Source organism: Cajanus cajan, chromosome 11 (assembly GCF_000230855.2).
Source record: "Cajanus cajan strain Asha chromosome 11, NIPB_CcT2T_4, whole genome shotgun sequence".
Lineage (NCBI taxonomy): Eukaryota > Viridiplantae > Streptophyta > Magnoliopsida > Fabales > Fabaceae > Cajanus > Cajanus cajan.
This window is the reverse complement of record NC_138527.1, coordinates 35,070,412-35,090,703: the sequence shown is the minus strand read 5'-3', so window position 1 is coordinate 35,090,703 and position 20,292 is coordinate 35,070,412. Positions and strand designations below refer to the sequence as shown.

General features: G+C 30.6%; 2 protein-coding genes across 4 annotated transcripts; both read right to left on the bottom strand.

Moving 5' to 3' along the window:
* Positions 1–2,927: 2,927 nt before the first annotated feature.
* LOC109815788 (LRR receptor-like serine/threonine-protein kinase FEI 2) lies at positions 2,928–14,039 on the bottom strand. Of its 3 annotated transcripts, none has more exons than XM_020380585.3 (14): positions 13,728–14,034; positions 12,984–13,199; positions 12,476–12,611; positions 11,770–11,841; positions 11,600–11,671; positions 11,075–11,146; positions 10,659–10,730; positions 10,462–10,533; positions 9,440–9,531; positions 7,966–8,133; positions 7,526–7,858; positions 5,266–5,511; positions 4,218–4,351; positions 2,928–3,631 (listed from the first exon to the last, which is right to left on the bottom strand). In XM_020380585.3, exons 2-14 carry the CDS (start codon positions 13,078–13,080, stop codon positions 3,413–3,415), a joined length of 1,785 nt encoding a protein of 594 aa, XP_020236174.1. In that variant the 5' UTR covers positions 13,081–13,199; positions 13,728–14,034; the 3' UTR covers positions 2,928–3,412. The 3 variants fall into 3 exon arrangements, with proteins under 3 accessions (XP_020236174.1, XP_082922342.1, XP_082922343.1); XM_083066216.1 differs by having other exon boundaries at positions 12,984–13,195; XM_083066217.1 differs by lacking the exon at positions 7,526–7,858 and having other exon boundaries at positions 13,728–14,039.
* A 3,482-nt stretch (positions 14,040–17,521) lies between these two features.
* Positions 17,522–19,765, bottom strand: LOC109815799 (cytochrome P450 89A2). Its single transcript, XM_020380597.2, has one exon. The coding sequence runs from the start codon at positions 19,380–19,382 to the stop codon at positions 17,832–17,834; it is 1,551 nt and encodes a 516-aa protein (XP_020236186.1). The 5' UTR covers positions 19,383–19,765; the 3' UTR covers positions 17,522–17,831.
* Between the last annotated feature and the right edge of the window lie 527 nt (positions 19,766–20,292).

The window sequence follows — 20,292 nt, the reverse complement described above, 5'->3', positions numbered from 1 at the left end:
TTTTAATCTATTATAATTCCTGTTGTTTATTATTATAAAGATTAAAATATAAAATGATATCGACTAAAAAAACGATGTATATGAAGATTAAAATGAAATATTTCATATTTTTACAGAAATTATCTAATATATTTGTCTCATTTAAAAGAAAATATTTCACGGTATTTATTTTAAATCACACTCATAGTTGAGCAACCTTACAATAATTAACATTCACTTAAGGATCTAACTAGTAAATTTTAATTTTAATGAGATAACATTATTTAAGAAATTTAGATCTACTTTCATTCATACCAATAACAACCACAACCACAGTTAAATAAATTATTTTGTGAAAATGTATTAGAAAAGTAAATAACAACATCAGTTGATTGCAAAAGTAGGGCAATAAACTTATACACTTTGAATTGGAGACCAAAATGTGACAAAGATAAGAAATGATAGGTAGGATAAATACGAGAGCGTTGAGTATGAACTTTGTCCCTTCACGAAGACAACGGAACGCAATCAACGTATGAAATTGTCCGGTTGAACCACAATTTTTGTCCTTCAGTGGTGTAACGAAGGACATTATAAATTTCAGAGTAGATAATCCTAATTTTCCTTCTATTTTTTGACTTATTACATAAAAATTACTTTATTTTCAAATTTTACATCAAAACTTCTCTTATTTTATAAATATATTGAACTTAATAACTCTCAAACTATTATTTTTAAACAAAATTTAATAAAAAAATCCTCATTACATATAATGACCCATTACACGTCACTCCCTCTATTTTTTATATTTTATAAATATATTTGAATTAAATCTCCTTCACAAAAGTAAAAATGACATTATTTCTTAGTTAATGATAAAAATTTAAAATAATTACAAAGTAATATATGAGAATAAATATTAAAATATAGAGAGAATAGGCTATACATCACAATGTAAACAATATACATTATAATCTAATTACAAAGTATCATACTTAATAAGTTTGTTGATTTTTTTTAATAATTTTTAAAAGTCATATTAACTATGATTTATTGATTGAAAATATAAAAATATTCGCATTGACGGTGCATACAAGTTAGACTCTAAAATATATTATAGTTTTGTATCTTTGAAATTAAACTAATTTATTAAGATTGATTTCAAAAAAATAAATAATAAATACAAACGAGTTTAAATTTCTCGAAACAAGGATTAGTATAAAAAAAAAACCCAAGTAAAAATAAAAAATAAAAAAAATCAAATGATATATATATAAAGGAAATAAATCATTATTGTCATTTAGTAATATTTTATTTAGCTTTTTATGTCAACATTCATATTTCAAGAAATGCATACATTATTCTATTTATCTATTGATTGCTATAAAAATTAAATTTAGTAAATTAATTTAGTATCAACTTATTAGTTATTTATGTGATTGAATTTTAAAAAATTTTTTTACAATAATTTTAAATTAGTTATCTCAAAACAACTTTAGTTCTTAAATTATTAGGAAGTTTCAATATAATTTATTAAAGTATATTATTTTTACAAGTCTTTTAGGCTCAACTAGAATTAGGAGTGTAAGTAGGTACGGATAATTCGCGAATTTGAATTGACCTAAATTAATCTAATGAATTTGGATTGGATTTTTTCCATGTTCGGATCAAACTCAACCTAACCTGACCAAAACCGACTCTGTACGAGTCACATAACGGATTTTTGTGTTTTCAATCCGTTAACAATCCGACCCAACCCGATCATATATAATAATAATAATAATAATAATAATAATAATAATAATAATAATAATAATAATGTTTGAATGATCATTTACTTAGAATAATACTTATTGTCACTCTTACTTAGTAACAAGTTTTGTGTTTTAAATTTATAGCATTGTAATAATATAATATATTTATTTTAAATTTTATTTGATATTAATTCATGTTTGTTTTTTAAATTGATAATTATGTAACAAATTAATAAATTTATTTTATATTTAATTTGTATCTTTTATAAGGTGATAACATTGAATTGTAACAATTTATCAAATAATTTACATCTATTTTGAAATATTTAAATTTTTACAAAAAATAAATAAATATAATTATGTTGACCCGATTAAACCAATCTAACCTGTTCATAATTGGATTGGGTTGAATTTAAAAACAAATTACAAAAATTTGACTAAACCCAACCCATTAAATTTTGATTGGATTGAGTAACGAATTTATCTAAACTCAATTCAGCCAAACCCACTAACACCTCTATCTAAAATGATCTTTTACATATCTTTTTAAACAAGTAATTTAAGTAATCTTTGTATTAAAGACTTTTCATATTTCAACCAAATTTACTTAGAAAAATAGTAGGTAAATTTAACTTAGTGTTATGTGTCTTATCAAACTAACATACAATAAAGTTGTAGTTATCACTTAAAGAGTATTTTACTTGTAACAGTTATCACTTAAAGAGTATTTTACTTGTAACAAAGATTTTAAAAGATTGAACGTAACTTATAATTTTAGCGTTTTAACGAGCAGTATACAAGTCTGTGGTTCTTTGTCTCTATTCTTTATAAGGAGAAAGTGGTAGTTGAAGACATTTAATGCAATATTTAATATATTCTGCCAATTAGTCATTTTTATATGATTAAACAAGTAATTCATCCTCCACTCTTGTAATTAATATCTTATTGCACAGTGCATATTCATTTTTGCGTCACCGTGTCTCTTTCTTTCATGCCCTTTGAGGAATTATCTTACTTCCTTTTTTGTACTTTTCTTCATCAAAGACCTCAACTCAATTACAACTTCATCAACGTTTACGTGTTGTTTTTAATGAAAAGAAAGTGAACATTCATCGGCCCAGAGCAGTAAATGACATTACAAAACACTAAAACGCAAATGGATCGAAAATACAAAACAAAACACAACCTGAGAAGTGAGAAGGACACTCATTAGAGGAATTCTTTTATGGGACATATATTACAAAAATAAATACCAAGAACCACTTGCAAGAGTGGGCCATCTGAACTTGTACATAATCATATACACTTAAATTGGAGTGAACAAATGTAACAAAGATTACAATGCTAGCAAAGAGAAGGAGAAAAAAGTAGGAGGGAAAAAAAACAAGAGGAAGACTGGGACTGTGGTTGAGTAACACATGAAACTCCATTCACGATGACAGAAATGTATGAACATGTCCAATGATGACATGTGACGGAGAACCACAACTTCTATCATGACGTGTTGTAATGAAGGACCTCTTTCATTATAATTCCAGATAAGAATGAATGCAACTGAGATGAAAAGTAACACCGCGGATTCTGAGCTTCTTTCTTTCATCGCTTCTGACTTGTAAGTAGTTTGCAGTGACATGGATGCAAACACAACAACATACTTTTAGTTTGTCTTTGCAAGCTTTCTAATCGGAGTTGGAGTCATAGAAGTCACTAGGGCATGGAGTTACGACCTCTGATTCAAGCAATTGAACCACTCGGTGCATAGTGGGTCGATCCTCTGGGCTTGAGGAAACACACTGAATTGCCACAGAGAGCAAGGCATCAAGGCTCTCAACTTGCACCCCTTCACATAGTGGGTCAACAATTTCCCTCGGCCTATTTTCTGTAATAAGAAAATTCAACTGCAAAGATGGCAAATATATGGCATTAGAATGGTGATCCAGTATCCATTATAATAGCAACTAAGACAATTTGGCTTGCTTAGTAATCACATAAACACTAACACCTAGTGTATGTACTAAAACAAGATGGAATTCGGCTCCTCTAAAGTGCATGGTTCCCTTCAGAGGGTGTAGTGCGGAGTGATAACCATTGATTAGAAAATCATTGGTTGATATTGTGGCTGTGGTAAAATACGTATGCATGTTAAGCAAATTATGTTGTTAAAACCTAAATTATTGATTTCCAATGAAAAACTATCACTCCGCACTTTACCCTCAAAGTGTGGGATGCATTTTAAAAGAGCCAAACCCAAGATGATAATAAATTTCAATTATTTTACCATATAACTCTCACTCAACCTACTCTTCTGATTATAGGGCAGCCATAAGGAAGCCCGTTGTACAACATAAGGTGATATAGTCTCAAGGTTAATAAATGATACTTCAATGAGTATGTATTAAAAATTTAGTTTTTAAATTAAAAAAGAAAAAAAACTAGAAAAGATATCATAACTACTAAAATCTACTATTTTGGTGAATGACCTACCCAACCAACAATATTGAGACCCTTTTCGATGAATGCTGCATCTGTTGGCCGCTTTCCACTCAGCACTTCAAGTGTCAGCACACCAAAGCTGTACACGTCACTCTTCTCAGTTGCTCTGCCACTTTGCATATATTCTGCCATGAAGTAGCAGAAGCTTGCTCAGACAACCATGAAGTTAAAATGCAAAACTATTAGTCCTAACAAATACCCAAATTTTAGCACACCCCAAACATAACCAGCATTTTAAATGTCGCAAACAGGTAAGGCTCACACATCTATTGATCATTAGCAGCTACTTTACTTTATGTTGAGAAAAAATAATAAGGGTTTTAATCACATTCGTTCATTTTCCTCATTGTTCCATCGGTTGATTGGGAAACATTGGTTCATTTTAGTTTTTATGTTTTTGTCATGTTTTGGGGCCTTATTTAGGAACTTTCATATGTTTGTCGTATTTCAGACCTCATTTAGAACCGTTTTGTTTTATATCTTGGGCCCATTTTAGAAACCTTACTTATAAAAGGGATCTAGAAACTCTTAAGGGAAACTCTTAAAAAGGGGTTTAGAAACCTTACTTTGCCTCTCTTGCAACAACTAGGATATTTCACCTCTCTTCTCTTTCTCTTCCATGTTGTTCGTGTGCTCTCATGGCTCACAATATAGAAGTTACCACACTAGTTATTTCTATAAAGAGTAGGAGTAAACTTTGTTGCTTTGACGCTTATCACTCTCTCGGAATGGCTAGAAGATTTTAACACTTGCATTTAATCACAAAATCAATAAAATATAATTCACAAGCACTTGCTACAGAAAGATATTTCCCATAAGTTATCATGTCATGAGTTGCTATCTATCTTCATAGAAATTGTAGATATCAAAACAAGATATAACAAAGTAAACATCCATGCAGTCTAAGACCACCTAGTGACAGGTTATAGACACCCAAATCAACAAAAAGAACTTCATTAATATTTCAAATTCTAAATATCAATCATGCTTCAGCCAACTATATATGTGCCCCATATCATACTCATTCTTCATTGCTTACCTGGAGCTAGATAACCAAACGTTCCAGCAACAATAGTGGTGATGTGAGATTCTTCATCCTCCAGCAGTTTGGCAAGTCCAAAATCAGAGACCCGAGCTTCCAAGTTTCCATCAAGCAAAATGTTGCTTGATTTTATGTCTCGGTGTATGATCCTAGGGGAACAATCATGGTGCAAGTAGGCAAGCCCTTTTGCAGCTCCCATGATTATATTCAAGCGTGAATCCCAGTCTAATTGCTCAGATCTTTCTGTGATGCATCACAAACAATATTATTCCCCCAAAACAATTTAAGTGAAGATACAATACAGTGAAAACGTAAATTTCAAAAGGAAAACTCATTTTCTGAAATGATTATAAATGATATTGCTATGCAACATACACATCAAATGTACTAGAATCTGTATGACACTACTTCCAATGAACAAAACATTAGAAATATATCCAATTGAACAGACTAAACAGAATAATACATTGTGTTGGCAAAAAAAGGAAGCCAGATTGAACAAGATTTAAGGCCTTTGAGAAGTAACTATTAAACAAAATGAAACTTTCGTTAATTAATGACTGAACATGACAGCCAAGATAATATCTAGATTGTCTAGAGCTAACACCTCACCAAACTATAGGAGGAGCTCAAACACAGTCTTTGAAGTGTAGAAACAATAAGCAGCAATATCAAGTACATCTTTCCTAAAACAGTTATTTAAACAGGCTTTGAATATGTATCATTGTCGAAGAATTGTACATTTCTAGCTGTTATTCTCTTTCAGTAGGGCAAATCTTGCTCCTGTTACTAATCCCTTTTCCAAGAAACTAGTTAAAGGGCCTTTACCTTTAAGGTGTAAATACTATTGTACAGAACACACAATTCAGAAGTAACAATTTTCAGATTATTGATGTCTACTTTAATCAATAATACAATATGACATTGTGCTCTGAGGACTGGAAGGATTGTCATCTAGGCAGAGCCACAACGCTTGCTAGATTAACTTCCATGTTAATTGAATTTGTATCAACTAGTGAGCATATATGAAATTGCCTTATTTAACAACCAAACAACTAAAGCATAATAGCATGACATCCCCAGCAAATATAAGTTATAATAACCTAATCTTCATACATCAAAATGTTTATTAGAAAATAATTCTCAGTTGAATAGGTGTTTAATATACAAAAAGCATCAGAGATTCACATGAGCTGCTAAGGTGAAGAAAAGGTTGCTTTGCTTCATTTGATTAATAATCAATGTTCATGTTAGAATAGTGGATTAAGCCTAACTCAACCCTACAAAACCGGCTTGTAAGGTGAGGGTTGCTTTCCACTTATATACTATTCAATTGCCTAATCTCTAGTCGATGTGGGACTTGGGTTTTTCCCAATACACCCCCTCACGTCCAGCACTATTGGGCTTGGTACGTGGATAAATGGTGGGTGGCCCTTTTTAATGATCTAGGATAGGCGGGACTTGGGTTTTTTCCCAATACACCCCCTCATGCCTATGGCACATGCATCAATGGTGGGTGGCCCATTTAAAGTGGATCTAAATGGCTCTGATACCATGTTAGAATAGTAGATTAAGCCTAACTCAACCCTACAAAACTGGCTTGTAAGGTGAGGGTTGCTTTCCACTTATCTACTATTCAATTCATCTCCTTTTCGTTGGAGTAAAGTAAATTTTGCACTCTCTTTCTCATAAGATGGGTTACGCTGCAGTTAAAGTGTTTGTGATATTGGGGCTTTTGGCCACCTCATGCATAGCACAAGCCCCTGCACCAGCACCCACGCAACCACCAGCGGCAACCCCATCACCATCCACGTCAGCACCTGCTCCATCACCAACCGCAAACACCCCTCCACCTGCGGCAACACTTGCACCCGCACCCGCACCAGCAACACCTACTCCTCCATCCCAGGCCCCAAGCCCAGCAACCTCTTCCCCTCCCGCGCCAGGCCCAGCATCAGGCCCGGCGTCAGGCCCGGCATCAGGCCCAGCTCCAGAGCAACCCTCACCTTACAAGTCAGTTTTGTAGGGTTGAGTTAGGCTTAATCCACTATTCTAACAGTTCATAACAAATTACATAATATATTGTGACCTATTTTGAGAGTTAGTAAGGGTTCATAAGAGTTTAGTCATTCTCCGTACTTTCTAATTACCACATGCCCACCTTAAAAAACACATTCTTGTTGTACCCAAAAATACAGTTGTTTCTTGCATTGATATAATGATCTAAATATAGTAAGTACTCAAATAGGGATCTTACCATGAAGAGCTTCGTCAAGACTCCCACCAGGTAGGTAATCATATATTAACAACTTTGATGTGGGTGAATTGCAATATCCTCGTAAATTCACTAGATAACGGTGTTTGATGCTACCAAGAATTTCAAGCTCTCTCTCAAAAAAACGATCAAATCCCTCATTCAACTTTACAATCCTTTTCAAAGCAAATACATTCCCGTCATCCATTGCAAGCTTGTATACAGTTCCAAATCCCCCTATCCCTATTATATGTTCCTCATTCAAAGTTTCTAGTTTCTTAATGATGTCTTTTGAAGAATATGGTAGGTCTCCATGAAACATCACAATTGATGCACCTACAAGACATTTGTACATTTTAATTTTTAAGGATTTTACAATGCTCAAAGTAGAAAAAAGATAACTCAAATTGGTCTATCAAAGTACAAAGAGATAAGCAGTAAACCTGCACCAACATCCATAGCCAGACTTATTCTGTCATTTTTACCAAACTTCTTATAAAGAAAACAACCCCAGAAGCACATAAGTGCCACCAAAAGTAGTGCTCCCACAGTTGCTGATGCACTGATGAGCAGCCGGCCAGAATATTTCCTCTTCCCAATTTGATTTTGGTCTATAAAGAGTAAAACAATAAAAGTCAAAATGGTACTGATAACAATGATTCAATTGACTGTATTACATGCAATGCAACACAATCAAAACCATAGTTGTGAAAACAATTGAGCCAGTGTGCCAACATATTGAAAGTGAAACATACTATGGACCTGTTTGCTTGGATTATTAAATAAATTCAGACCATACAACTCAACTTGATAGCTCTCAAAGGAATCCATAATTGAAAAAGTTGTAAGCTTATAACACATATATTGTCAAATTCATTAACTGAATATTAGAATTTTATCCCTAATTCTTTAAATTACTTTTAACCATTGCTCTTACCAGTTGATTTTTTTCCTTCATTTATTCAGTTTCTTTTTTCAGATATTTTGAATGGTCCATCAAACCGAACTTAAGTGCAAAAATGGTCGGTTTACATTCTAATTCTATACTGCTTTACCCAAAGAACCAGATGCCAGTGTTTCCCATATTTTCCATTATTGCAGTCTGAATTAGATCTTAAGTGTAAAAATATTATTGCCAGGACTCTCTACCTTATCTTCATTTAGATTACAACATAGGTCCAGGATTGAGATATGGTTTCCCACTTTTCATTTTAACTTCATCTAAATGCAGTTGAGGACTCAAGTTACCACCTTTTTCTCGAAAAGGATAAGCCAAAATATCTATATGGCTAAAGGCTCAAATACAATAACAATAGTTTTATCCCACTAGGTGAAGTCAAGTACATGGATTACATGACACCATTGGGCTCAGTTAAAAACCAAAGTTTTAGAAATATCATTCATCATTCATCATGATTCCTTTTGATAATTTTCCCCAATGTCCTTCTTGGTCTCTCTCTGCCCTTTTTAAAAGGGCCCAAAACTATCCAATCTACACATGTCCAAACCACCAATTTTCTGTCATATTTTCCCCAATAGGTGTCACACCAACATTCCCTTGTATACAATTATTGAGTATCCTGTCCATTTTTGCGTGGTCATATCTTACATTCATTCATTTCTGTTACTCCCACATTTTTTTTGTTATCCCTTCAAATCTCAACATTCATTACCATAAAATGTAGATACTAGATGGTCATATATATAGCCAAACAATAAATCTTCCCTTTGAGCTTGTTAGGTACTTTGGGGTCAGGGATAACCCCAATGCCTTTCTCTATTTTAACCACCTAGGTTGTATTTCTATTTAAAAGAAAAATTATATAAAAAACAATGCATTATTAAAACAGAAATAGAGAGCTTGACATGAGATCAAATGAAGGATTAAACACTAGATTCAAAAGCACACAGCTTTACCTGACAAAGTAGATCCATTTGTCTCGGGTGAACCATCAGCTTTACATGTTGAATTGATTTTCACTCCACACAAACCCCGATTTCCAACAAAGCTGCAACAAAGCATACTTGTCTCAATATTGAAAAATAGATTTAGTTCCTTAGAGATTGACTATTACACTAGGAGGGTCTAATATCATTGATAAAAAAAGATAAAAATATATGCATTTAAGAAATAATTATTGACAATATTAATGTCAAGACTTGATATATCTATAAAAGTACCAACTGGTATAACATAATAAAATGATCAAAAAGCCAGACAAAGTTAATGCATTCTGTGTTGCTAGCACTTCTCTAAAATTAAATTATGCTTACAGACATCTGCCACATCTTGTCATACCATAGAGCAGTAGATGCAAATAAAACATATGCCAACTATTGTCAATGCGAACTCTACTGTTGACATTCTCAATTACCTATTCACAATCTGCATGAACAATTCAAAATTGGCATCACCTGAATTACGCTCACCTAGACAAATCTAGCCAATTTAGTCAAATTAGTTTATATTACTATTTATCTATTCATACTCCAAGTTAATCTTAATAATCCAACCTTTTTCTGAAACATCAAAGTCTTCATTCTTATGAATATAATATTAAAATACAAGGCAAACGTCCACAGCTCTAACTACAAAATATGCATTAATATTATTATTAAACTACCGAAGTTTAGAAATACAAGGTCATCAAATAATTCTAGCTATTTCATGTTCCTAATAATGAGAAAATACAATGAGCAATTTATCAAAATTTAAATGTGTAACTAGCAAGGTAAACAGGAAAAAAGAGATAAAAGGAAATTTAAATTTAAATAATATAAATACCAAATATCATAAGACTTTGAATACACAAATAACTAATATTGAGGGGTACAAATAGATTCACATTAATATATTTAATTGAAATTCTACTTTAACAAAAGGAAAGCATCAACACTTAGCTTACAGAACATCTATAAACAGAAAATGCTGTACTTACGAGCTTCCAGTAAAGTTGGCAAGGACACCATCAGAAGGTATAGGTCCGACCAGAAAATTGGTTGATACATTGCTTCAGAAACATGGCCACAATAGTAAAATATTCATTTTTGTTTAACATAAAATAACATATTAATAAAAATGTGCAATTGTGCATAGAGAAAGAAGTATCACGGCAGAAAAGAAAAGCCCACATACAAATTTTTGAGATTATACAACTTCCCAAGCGATGCAGGAATATTCCCACTGAGGGAATTGCTTGATATATCCCTGTAAAATAGGGAGATATGTTGATGAATATGATATCTGTAAGACTGTAACACAAACTATCAAATTTGAATTTCTTAAAAAATAAAAAATAAAAAACTAGAAACCTCAAATGACCAAATAACTAAACTACACTCGTCTCTAAATTAGCTGACACATCTGCATGCATGAATACACCGACCACTCACATAAACGCCAGATAAATCATCTCAAATACTACTTTTTCTTTCAGGGGATACTCTTGGGCCATTTATTCTTCAAATGAAAACAATAAATGTGCACTACAGTATGCATAAGGTTTAATCCACGCCCAAATTATTGAATACAAACAAACAAGAGAAACTCACAAATTTTGAAGCTGTGAAAGGTTTCCTATTTCACTTGGAATCACTCCACTAAGGTAATTACCCTGTAAAAATCTGTACAACAAAAATTAGCAGTTATTACCAAGTAGCAATATAGAACAATTGGATTTACCCAACTAAAACCTCAATATAAAGAACAAGATCAAGTAGTTATATAACTTATATTAGAGAAATGTGTTTCAGAAAAGGGAGTTATGTGACACGCTAACTGCAAAATGTCATGTTATAAGTTAATATGAAGAAGCCCTTAATTAAATGCAATATATATGGTTAAAAAGCAATCTGAATAAGTACGTGCACACACACACACACACATATCAAGCAATCTTGATAAGTATGTGCATTAAATTAAGGTTAACAACAGTAAGAATGTGCATTAAATTAAGGTTAACAACAGTAAGATGATGTCATAAAACTACATTATCTTAATATCGTCAACAACCAAGGTAAATGGAAAAACAAAAAGATAGAACACAACTTGGCAAATGAACCAGAGTTAAGACATACATTCCCTCCAATTCAGTGCAATTTCCCAATTCTGATGGAATTGTCCCATAGAAGTTGTTGTTATGAAGAGCACTACAATAGATACATGATCATTAAATAAGCAATTATGTAAAAGTAACAAATAACTTAAAAGAAAATATATATGCAATCGAAAGTTTAAAAATACATACAGAACCCTCAGATTCTCTAGCTTCCCAAGGTCAGGTGATACAGACCCACTTAATTTATGGTGCGATAGACTCCTATAATATCACAAATGAAAGCAAAGTTAGATAAAGAATTCCAGACATAACTGTCAGCAAGTCTCCTGAAATGTATGATCAAGTAAGCACTGTTTTCAAAAATTAAGAAGTTCAGTAACCAAAGTATTATATGGATGCGAACTGTCAAGGAAATTTACACCTAAGAACAGTCCATCCTATCCTGCTTTAATGAAAGCCCTACCCCCAATACAATATCCCTAAAAGAAAAGGGGAACTAACTTACAAGGGTGGAAGAATTTTATTCTAGCATTGATCTATAAAAGCATCATAGACTGAAGCAATAATAAAAAAATGAACATGGCCTAATGGTTTATGAGAAATTTATAACCAGCACTTGGGCAAAATACATTTGTTTACAAAATACACAGTCTAAAAAGAATATAAATGTTCCATTTGGGGTAAAAATAATTCCAATTAAGCTTTGTAATTTGTATAAGGATGGCTTGTCGACTTTGTCATATTTACAAACACAAAACCAACATAATATAACTTATTCACCCTTTAAATAATAGATGTGACAAATTACACCAGTCAATCAAACACTTTCATCACTAGGAAAGTCTTATAATCAGTGCTAGACAAGAAATGTCTTATGATCGTTATAAAAACTCACAGGTGTGTTACTCTCTTTGTTTTCGGATCACATTTCACTCCTTTCCATTTACATGGGTCAGGATCCTCTGGCCTCCATTGTAACAGGATACCATCAGAACTAACAACTGCTGTCTTAAAGCTCAGAAGCACCTCACCTACACATGTGAGAGAATATATTATTCTATCAAAATGATTATGCACAAAGAAAGGAATCTACCTAATTAAAAATAGTTAAATGCCAATTCAATCAATGCCCAAGAGAGAACAAATGCATGCAAGTAAGAATGTGTGGTAAATTTGTACAGTAGAGTAAAATTTTGATTTACTTCAATTGGAAGCATAATGAAAAATATCAATAACTTCAGTCAGACAAGGGAAATCACAAATATTTGTATGGTAATGTCCAAATTTTCATGTGTAATATAAATGCAAAATGTGATCATATTAGAAGCATGATTATATCCTAATTAACAATAGCCTCTAAAATAATAAGCTAAATAGAAGTGTAAGAAGTTATATGATCATACCATCGGGACTGATCGCTTCGCTTTCATTGATTACAACGCGTATTAGCAGAATACAAAGAAGCCACGGCCATTGCCATTTCAAAAGACAAATGCCCATAGCAACACTGCTCAATAATAATATAGCTAATAGAAGTCATATGAGAAAAATATCTCGCTCCACCATGTAGCTATATAATCGATATGAACATCCACAGCGCAGACAAACGTGGACACTGCCTGCAACAAAAAAGAAAGAAAGAAAACTCTGTTGAAATCACAGCAAACAAGAATCATCATCATTACAAACTTATCAATGAAAATTACAGCACACAAGAAGCAAATTCTATTTCGGCAATTGTCCACATCAGCTGCTTACACTTAAATAATATAACATCACCGAATAAATAAAAACACAAATAACTTTTCTATATTTTAATTAAGATGATGCATATGAATAAAACCAAAAATATATAACAATAGGAGCAAATGCTTCAAGCTGAGCTCCATAATTTTCAGTTGAAACGCAGGAGCACGTTTCTATCTAAATAGAAAGCAGCACAGAAGCACACTAGGTAAAGTGCTGGAAAAGCTTGGCACAGAGTACACTAAAGAGAAATTCAGCATTTGAAATCAAAAGCAGTGAATGCGCAAACATCAAATCGAAGTTAATTAAGGCAGCGTCTGAATTGCAGGAATAGCGATGATGAAATCGAGGAGCATATATGAGTTCACGGAAAATCGAGAGAAAATTGCAGACGCACTGACCTGGATTTCGATCTGAGATGCGAGAGTGAGAGAAATGCAGGTTGAGCTGTAAAGGAATTAGAAGAAAAACGGTAAAACAAAACCCTGTCTGAGTCTCACTGCTTTGCGTTGTGTTCGTTGAGATTTCTGTGATTCCGGAGAGCGAGAGCGAGTACGAGTGTGTGAGCGTGTGTGCGTGTGAGTGAGGTGAGAGTGTGAATAGATGCTCGGGAATTAAAGGGGAGCCAATGGGAGCAAGGCTGTTTCGCACGTGAGAACATCCACACACCGTACGTGCGACCGACGCCTTTGCTCTAGAACTAGAACCCAGTCACACAGCTCATACCACACTCAACTGACGCCTGTAATAATACTTATCCCAACTTTTTCTCCCCAATTTTTTTTCAAACCTCTTCCTTCTGTTAAAGTCCTCAAACTTAACATCTATAATTGTTTTTTCAAGTTTTATTTTTTTAAATAAAAATAAAATTACACTGTCAAATAGGAAAAAAAAATAACAGAGTAAAATAGTAAGTATTATCCGAATATTAAAACAGGAAAAAATATTATTCCTTTCTCTTTCTTCTTCTTTGTTATGTAACTGGACAATATGAAAGAAAATAATTATTAATTCTTTTACGAGTAAGGAAACTATAATTGATAAGAAGTATTAATGTAACATTTAATATTATTAATGTAAAATTTATTATAGGGTTTTTTCCTGTATAATATGACAAAAATCTATTTTAATGGAGAGAAATAATAACAACTTGTCTCATTTAATCAAATTATTCAAATTTAAATATTCATTTTAGATATTAAATAAATTATATTAAAAAAATGTATTAATCATTATTTTCAATAGTAAATATTTCATACTAATATCTTTATTATAAAATGTATATATATATAATATAATTTCATTATTTAATTATAATTTTAAAAGCATTATCTATATCAAATATTTAAAAATAAGTTTATATGTATTTATCTTTTTTATAAGAGTTATATGTATTTATCTATATAACTCTATATGTAATATTTAATGTAATCAAATAAACTCGACATGAAGAATTGACGTAACATTTAATGTTATTAATGAAATATTTATATAAAAGTAAATAGATTTCTTCTGAAAAAATTATTAGTTAATTTTAAAAAATTATAAAAACATATATTAAATTAAAAATTCAAATTTATATTAATATATATATACACTATAATTTATCTTTTAATTCCTATCCAAAATATAATAAATGCTTTTGAAAAATTTAATATATAAAAAAATTCTATTTTTAAGTACTGTTTTTTATTAAAAAAAATATTATAAAATATTAAATGTGCATTAATATATTTTAAATTTTGAATATTATAAAAATATCTATAAATTATTGAATATTATAAAATATTAAAACCAAAGTTCTTCTTCAATAGAATTCCTGTATATAGAATTTTTCTCAATATAGAATTTTTTAAAATTTAAACTTATGAAACTTAAATTAAAACAGAAACTTTCTATATTTTTCTTCTCGATATCAATCTGAATCTCTATTTAGAGAGACCTCAACACTACTCAAACTTTAAAAAAAAATTTCTTAAATTTTAAAGTTTCTCAATATAAAATAACATTTTTAATACAATAACCAACTTATAATTAAAATAACTACGACATTTTATAACTCCCATTATTACATTTAAAATATTAAATAAGTTTATTAGTCTTGAAAAAAAGTATTAATATAATATTTAACGTTATTCATTTTATAGTACAAATAAATAATATTTTCTTATATAATATTAGCCGGACAAATTTGTTATTTAAATAAGGTTTTAAAAAGTTTCTAAAACATATTTTAAAATAAAAATAATAATTCAAGTTTATATTAGTATCACACACATATATGTAATAGTTTATCTCCTATTTTCTTTTCATAATTTATCATTTTTAATAAATTACAATGAATTGTTAGAATATTCTATAGATTTTAATCTAAACCTTATTTTAAACTATTTTTTTTACATGTAAAAAAAACATATTTTAAAGAAGAAAATAAATCATGTTAATATAATTTTAAATTTGTTAAGGATTATGTTATATGTTGAGCATTAATTTCATCTAATCATTTTTTACCTGCTATATTTTTATTTTATGCATACAATACAGTAAGTTAAGTTTTATGTGCTAAAAATAATTAAATTAAATAATAGATGTTATGTTATTATATGAGTTTTTTATATTAGATAAACTAAGTTACATTGATATTTTATGTTAAATAAATAAAACAATGAATATAATAATGTTTTAATTTAAAAATATTGAATGTAACAATACAAATGTAATAAGAAGAAAATTCAAATGCTATATTATTAAGAGAATAGTTTTCATTTGAGGAGAAAAAATATTAAAATAAATATAAAAATGATTTTTGACAGAGATTTGTTACATAATTAAAACTTAAAAATTAGTGTATAAAAATATTTTAAAAAATCAAATGTTTAATAATATAATGTATACAATTTAAAATATAAATAGTTATAAATTGTCACTAAATTTGTGTCTTTAATTACTTTTAAAATAACTTGTGTTTAAGTATTTTAAAATTTTCTATACATTTTTTTTATAAAAAAATTTATTAAATATATTTTAAAGAAACCAAATTAAAATTCATATTAATATAATTTTAAAATAATTTAAAATATTTTTATGCACATCATTTAGTAAGTTAAATTTTATTTCCTACAAATAGTATTTTTATTTTGTATACAGATAAAAATGTATAAAAATATATTATATAAATAAAATCATGTAACTGAAAAAATTAGTTTAGAAATCTTACTGTTTCACTAAAGTTTCACAAAAATATAACAAATTACAAATGTCAACCATGAACTATAGAAATATCATTTCCAAAATAGTTAACAGTTCACGGACATTATAACTAACCATGTGCCCTGCCACATACTATTTAACAGTTTACTACACATTGCTAAAGACAAAATTTAGTGATAAAGGTATTTTATCTTAGCATCATATTTGTGATCAGTTTTCTACTATACAGATAAAATTATGCCTATGTTCGTACCTGATTGACAAGAGACAAAGACCTTCTTAACATTGTTATCAAAATGCTTGATCTTGATGTCCCTCATCTTGCTCCTGCAAATAAAACATAAATGGCTAAAATTATATTGTTCGGCTTGTACCATAACATTCGAATATTCGATGTAGATTAGGATAATTTTGTGTAGGATAAATATTTCTAAGCAGAATGGACCAGCATCTAGCGAGTTGCTGAAAATTATAAGACAAATATGTTAGTATTTAATTATTAATTCACTATTACTCACATGGAAATTTGAGGTTTTGTTGGATGGATAAAACTAGACCTCTATTTCTCAATGCTTTAGAAGATATATAGACAAAATCATAAAGCTGCTATAAGAACTACTTTGGTTTAAATATGATACCAAAAAACTGGATGCAGACAAATTATCTCAAGTGCAATGCATGTTCGTGTTTGTTCCACCCGCAATCAACCATATAAATTTTATATTCAAAATGGTAACAATACATGAACACATTATGAAATAATTTGGACATACACCATGACATATACAGATAAACTCATTACCATAATACCCATATCAAGGATGGATTGGCAGAAATAATAGTTCTGCAAGTTAAGATTATGCAGTCACTTGGGATGGGAACCTCTATTTGTCATGTATCAATATATTGTCTGGTCAAAAAAACCCCTTCATATATTATTACCTCTATTAGTAGATGTATTAAGTAAGAAGCTTGAAAAGGAATAATAAAGTGGAAGAAAAAGTAACAAAGAAAATCTGATAAATCCTTTAATAAAGAAAAAGAATAATTAAGGATGAACTTCTTGTATATTTCTATAAATAATGCCTATGCAATTCCTTCTACTCTAACTTTATTCTTATGTTTATGACAGCTTTCATATAGATATTATTATTCGCTTGTACAAGTTTACATTATGAATAGTATAAAAGGGTTTTACAATTGATCCATCCAAACTACAAAAAAGAATATTTTTCTTTTCATTTTCTTGAGGGGTTGTGGAATCCTAGCTCCCCTAATGCAAAATTAGAAAGTTTCTATATACTTGTCTTTAAGTGATTAATTCTTGGAGACACACATGGCCTCAAAGGATTCTTCATCACAATAGTGAAGACCTGCTTCTCACTCATGTCAACCTCACACCCCTCTTCAAGTGTCCACTTAAAATCCCTCACCAAATTGGCCACAAAATACTCAAGGTGAAGAGTTGCCATACTAATTGCAGGACAAACTCTCCTTCCTGCACCAAAAGGCATCATTTTAATATCTGTAGTCCCTTTCAGATCAAACTTAGCATCACCTTCGTCATGCCTCAAAAACCTCTCAGGCTTAAACTCCATAGGATCTTCCCACACATTTGGATCCCACCCAAATTCTGCTACAAGAAAATTCACAATTGCATTTTTTGGTATATGATAACCATCCATAACAATGTCCTGTGTAACTGCCCTAGGCAATATAAAATGCCCCGGAGGGTGTCTCCTTAAAGTCTCTAACACTACAGCCTTTAAATAAGGCATCCTCTTCAAATGTTCCTCCTCAATGTCTTCATCAGGTTTCACAACTTCCTTAATTTCCTCAAACAGTTTCTCTTGTATGTGTTGGTACTTCACCAAATTCGCCATGGTCCATTCCCAAGTGGTAACTGTTGTATCCGTGCCACCTAACATAAACTCAGCACACACACTCACCAACTCTTCATCCGTTAGCTTGCTTCCATTGCTTGGAAGCTTCATATCAAAAAGGGTATCCACATAAGCCTTGAACTCTTCTTCATTGTCATCTTCAATACCAACCTTGCTATTCATTTTCTCGTGGCGTGCTTTTATGATAGGGAGTAACACATTCACCTGATTTTCACGAATTTCCAAGATCTCTCTCCACAGTCTTCTAAACACAATCTTAGACAAGAGTGGCACGAAATTCAGCACGTTGAACCTAATGAAATTGTGAACAAAACCGTGTTGTACCCTTTGAATATCCCTAATGGTTTTCTCATCAAATTTCTCTCCAAAACATATATATGAAAATAAAGCATACAATGTGTAATTCAAATAACCATTAATTGTAATCTCCTTATTGCCCGACTCAATTTCATCTAAAATATGTTTCTTTAATACATCAAATGCCCACTTACGACAATGAGAATATAACTTTAACTTAGAAGGTTGAATTATTTGCATTAAGTTTTGGCGCAACATTCGCCAATTGGAGCCATATGGAGAAGTAGTAACAGTGTATTGGTTAGGGAAGAAAACTTGGGTGGTTTTAAGAGCCAAAGGACGACCAGCAAATACAGTGCCATTTTTAACAAGTGCTCTATGAGCAGCTTCATGACATGTTATGAAAATTGAAGGGGTAGATCCAATGTGGATGGTAACAATGTTACCGTACTTGGAACGTAGAGAGCGAAGAACGGGTTCAAGATCAGCAAAATTTTTTGATGACTTAAGGAGCCAAAATATGTTACCTATGATGGGTATGGTAGGAGGGCTTGGTGGTAACCTTTTGTTGCGGTTTACTTTGAGAAGTGCTTGAAAAGATATACATAGACAAATGGTTGCAAGAATATAGAACCACAATGCCATTTCTTCAATTCTATCTTCTTTTTTCTTTCTAAGATATCTATTTCTTTACTCTATTTTTCTCTTTTAACTAACTTGCAAGTTAGGCTCGTTTTGAGAATTTATGTATATATTTTATAGGTTATGTTATGTGAAATATACTGTTACCATGTTTTGTCACCGTTATCTATACCTCACTTGATGTTTAATAGTTTCTAATTTAACGCGCCTTTAATTATTAAAAAATAAAAACTTCCTACATGCCATAACCCTTTGTTTGGTCCGTTAAGATAGTGACAAGGTCACTAAACCACTAAAATAATTGTCTAATCTCTTTTTTTTTTTTTACCTTTGACTTAATAAAGTGTATATTTTTAATTTTTATTTCATATTTAAGTTATTGATCAAATTTTAATATTTAATTAAGAAACATGAATATCGAATCTCAATCTAGAGAATTTAGTTTAATTGGTTGAATATAATATGTGAGTGTTATAAATTTCTTGATATTAGGTTTGATTTTCACATATTAAAAAATAGGTCAAACTTTTTATATCTATGATTTTTGGTCTTTATGATTCATTTTATTTTCACAAATTACTATTATTATTAATTAGAGGAATTTTGTGACTCTATATATTTATTTAAAAATAAATAAAATAATAAAATATAAAAGAAATAACATCTTGTGTGTATAAAAGAGTAGTTCCAATTTTTGTGGGTGATTACATCCTTATAGTTAAATAAAGGATCTAGATCAGTTATGAAAGTTTGTAATATTAATCAAAAGATGGAAAATCACTTACTAAGAGAAGAAAATTAAATATAAAAAAATGACAATAACCTATTCAAAAGGTCACTCATAATCAATTCTTTTTAAATATAAATATTAAGCACGTGCCTCTGAATGGAATTAAAGTATATTTAAATAAAG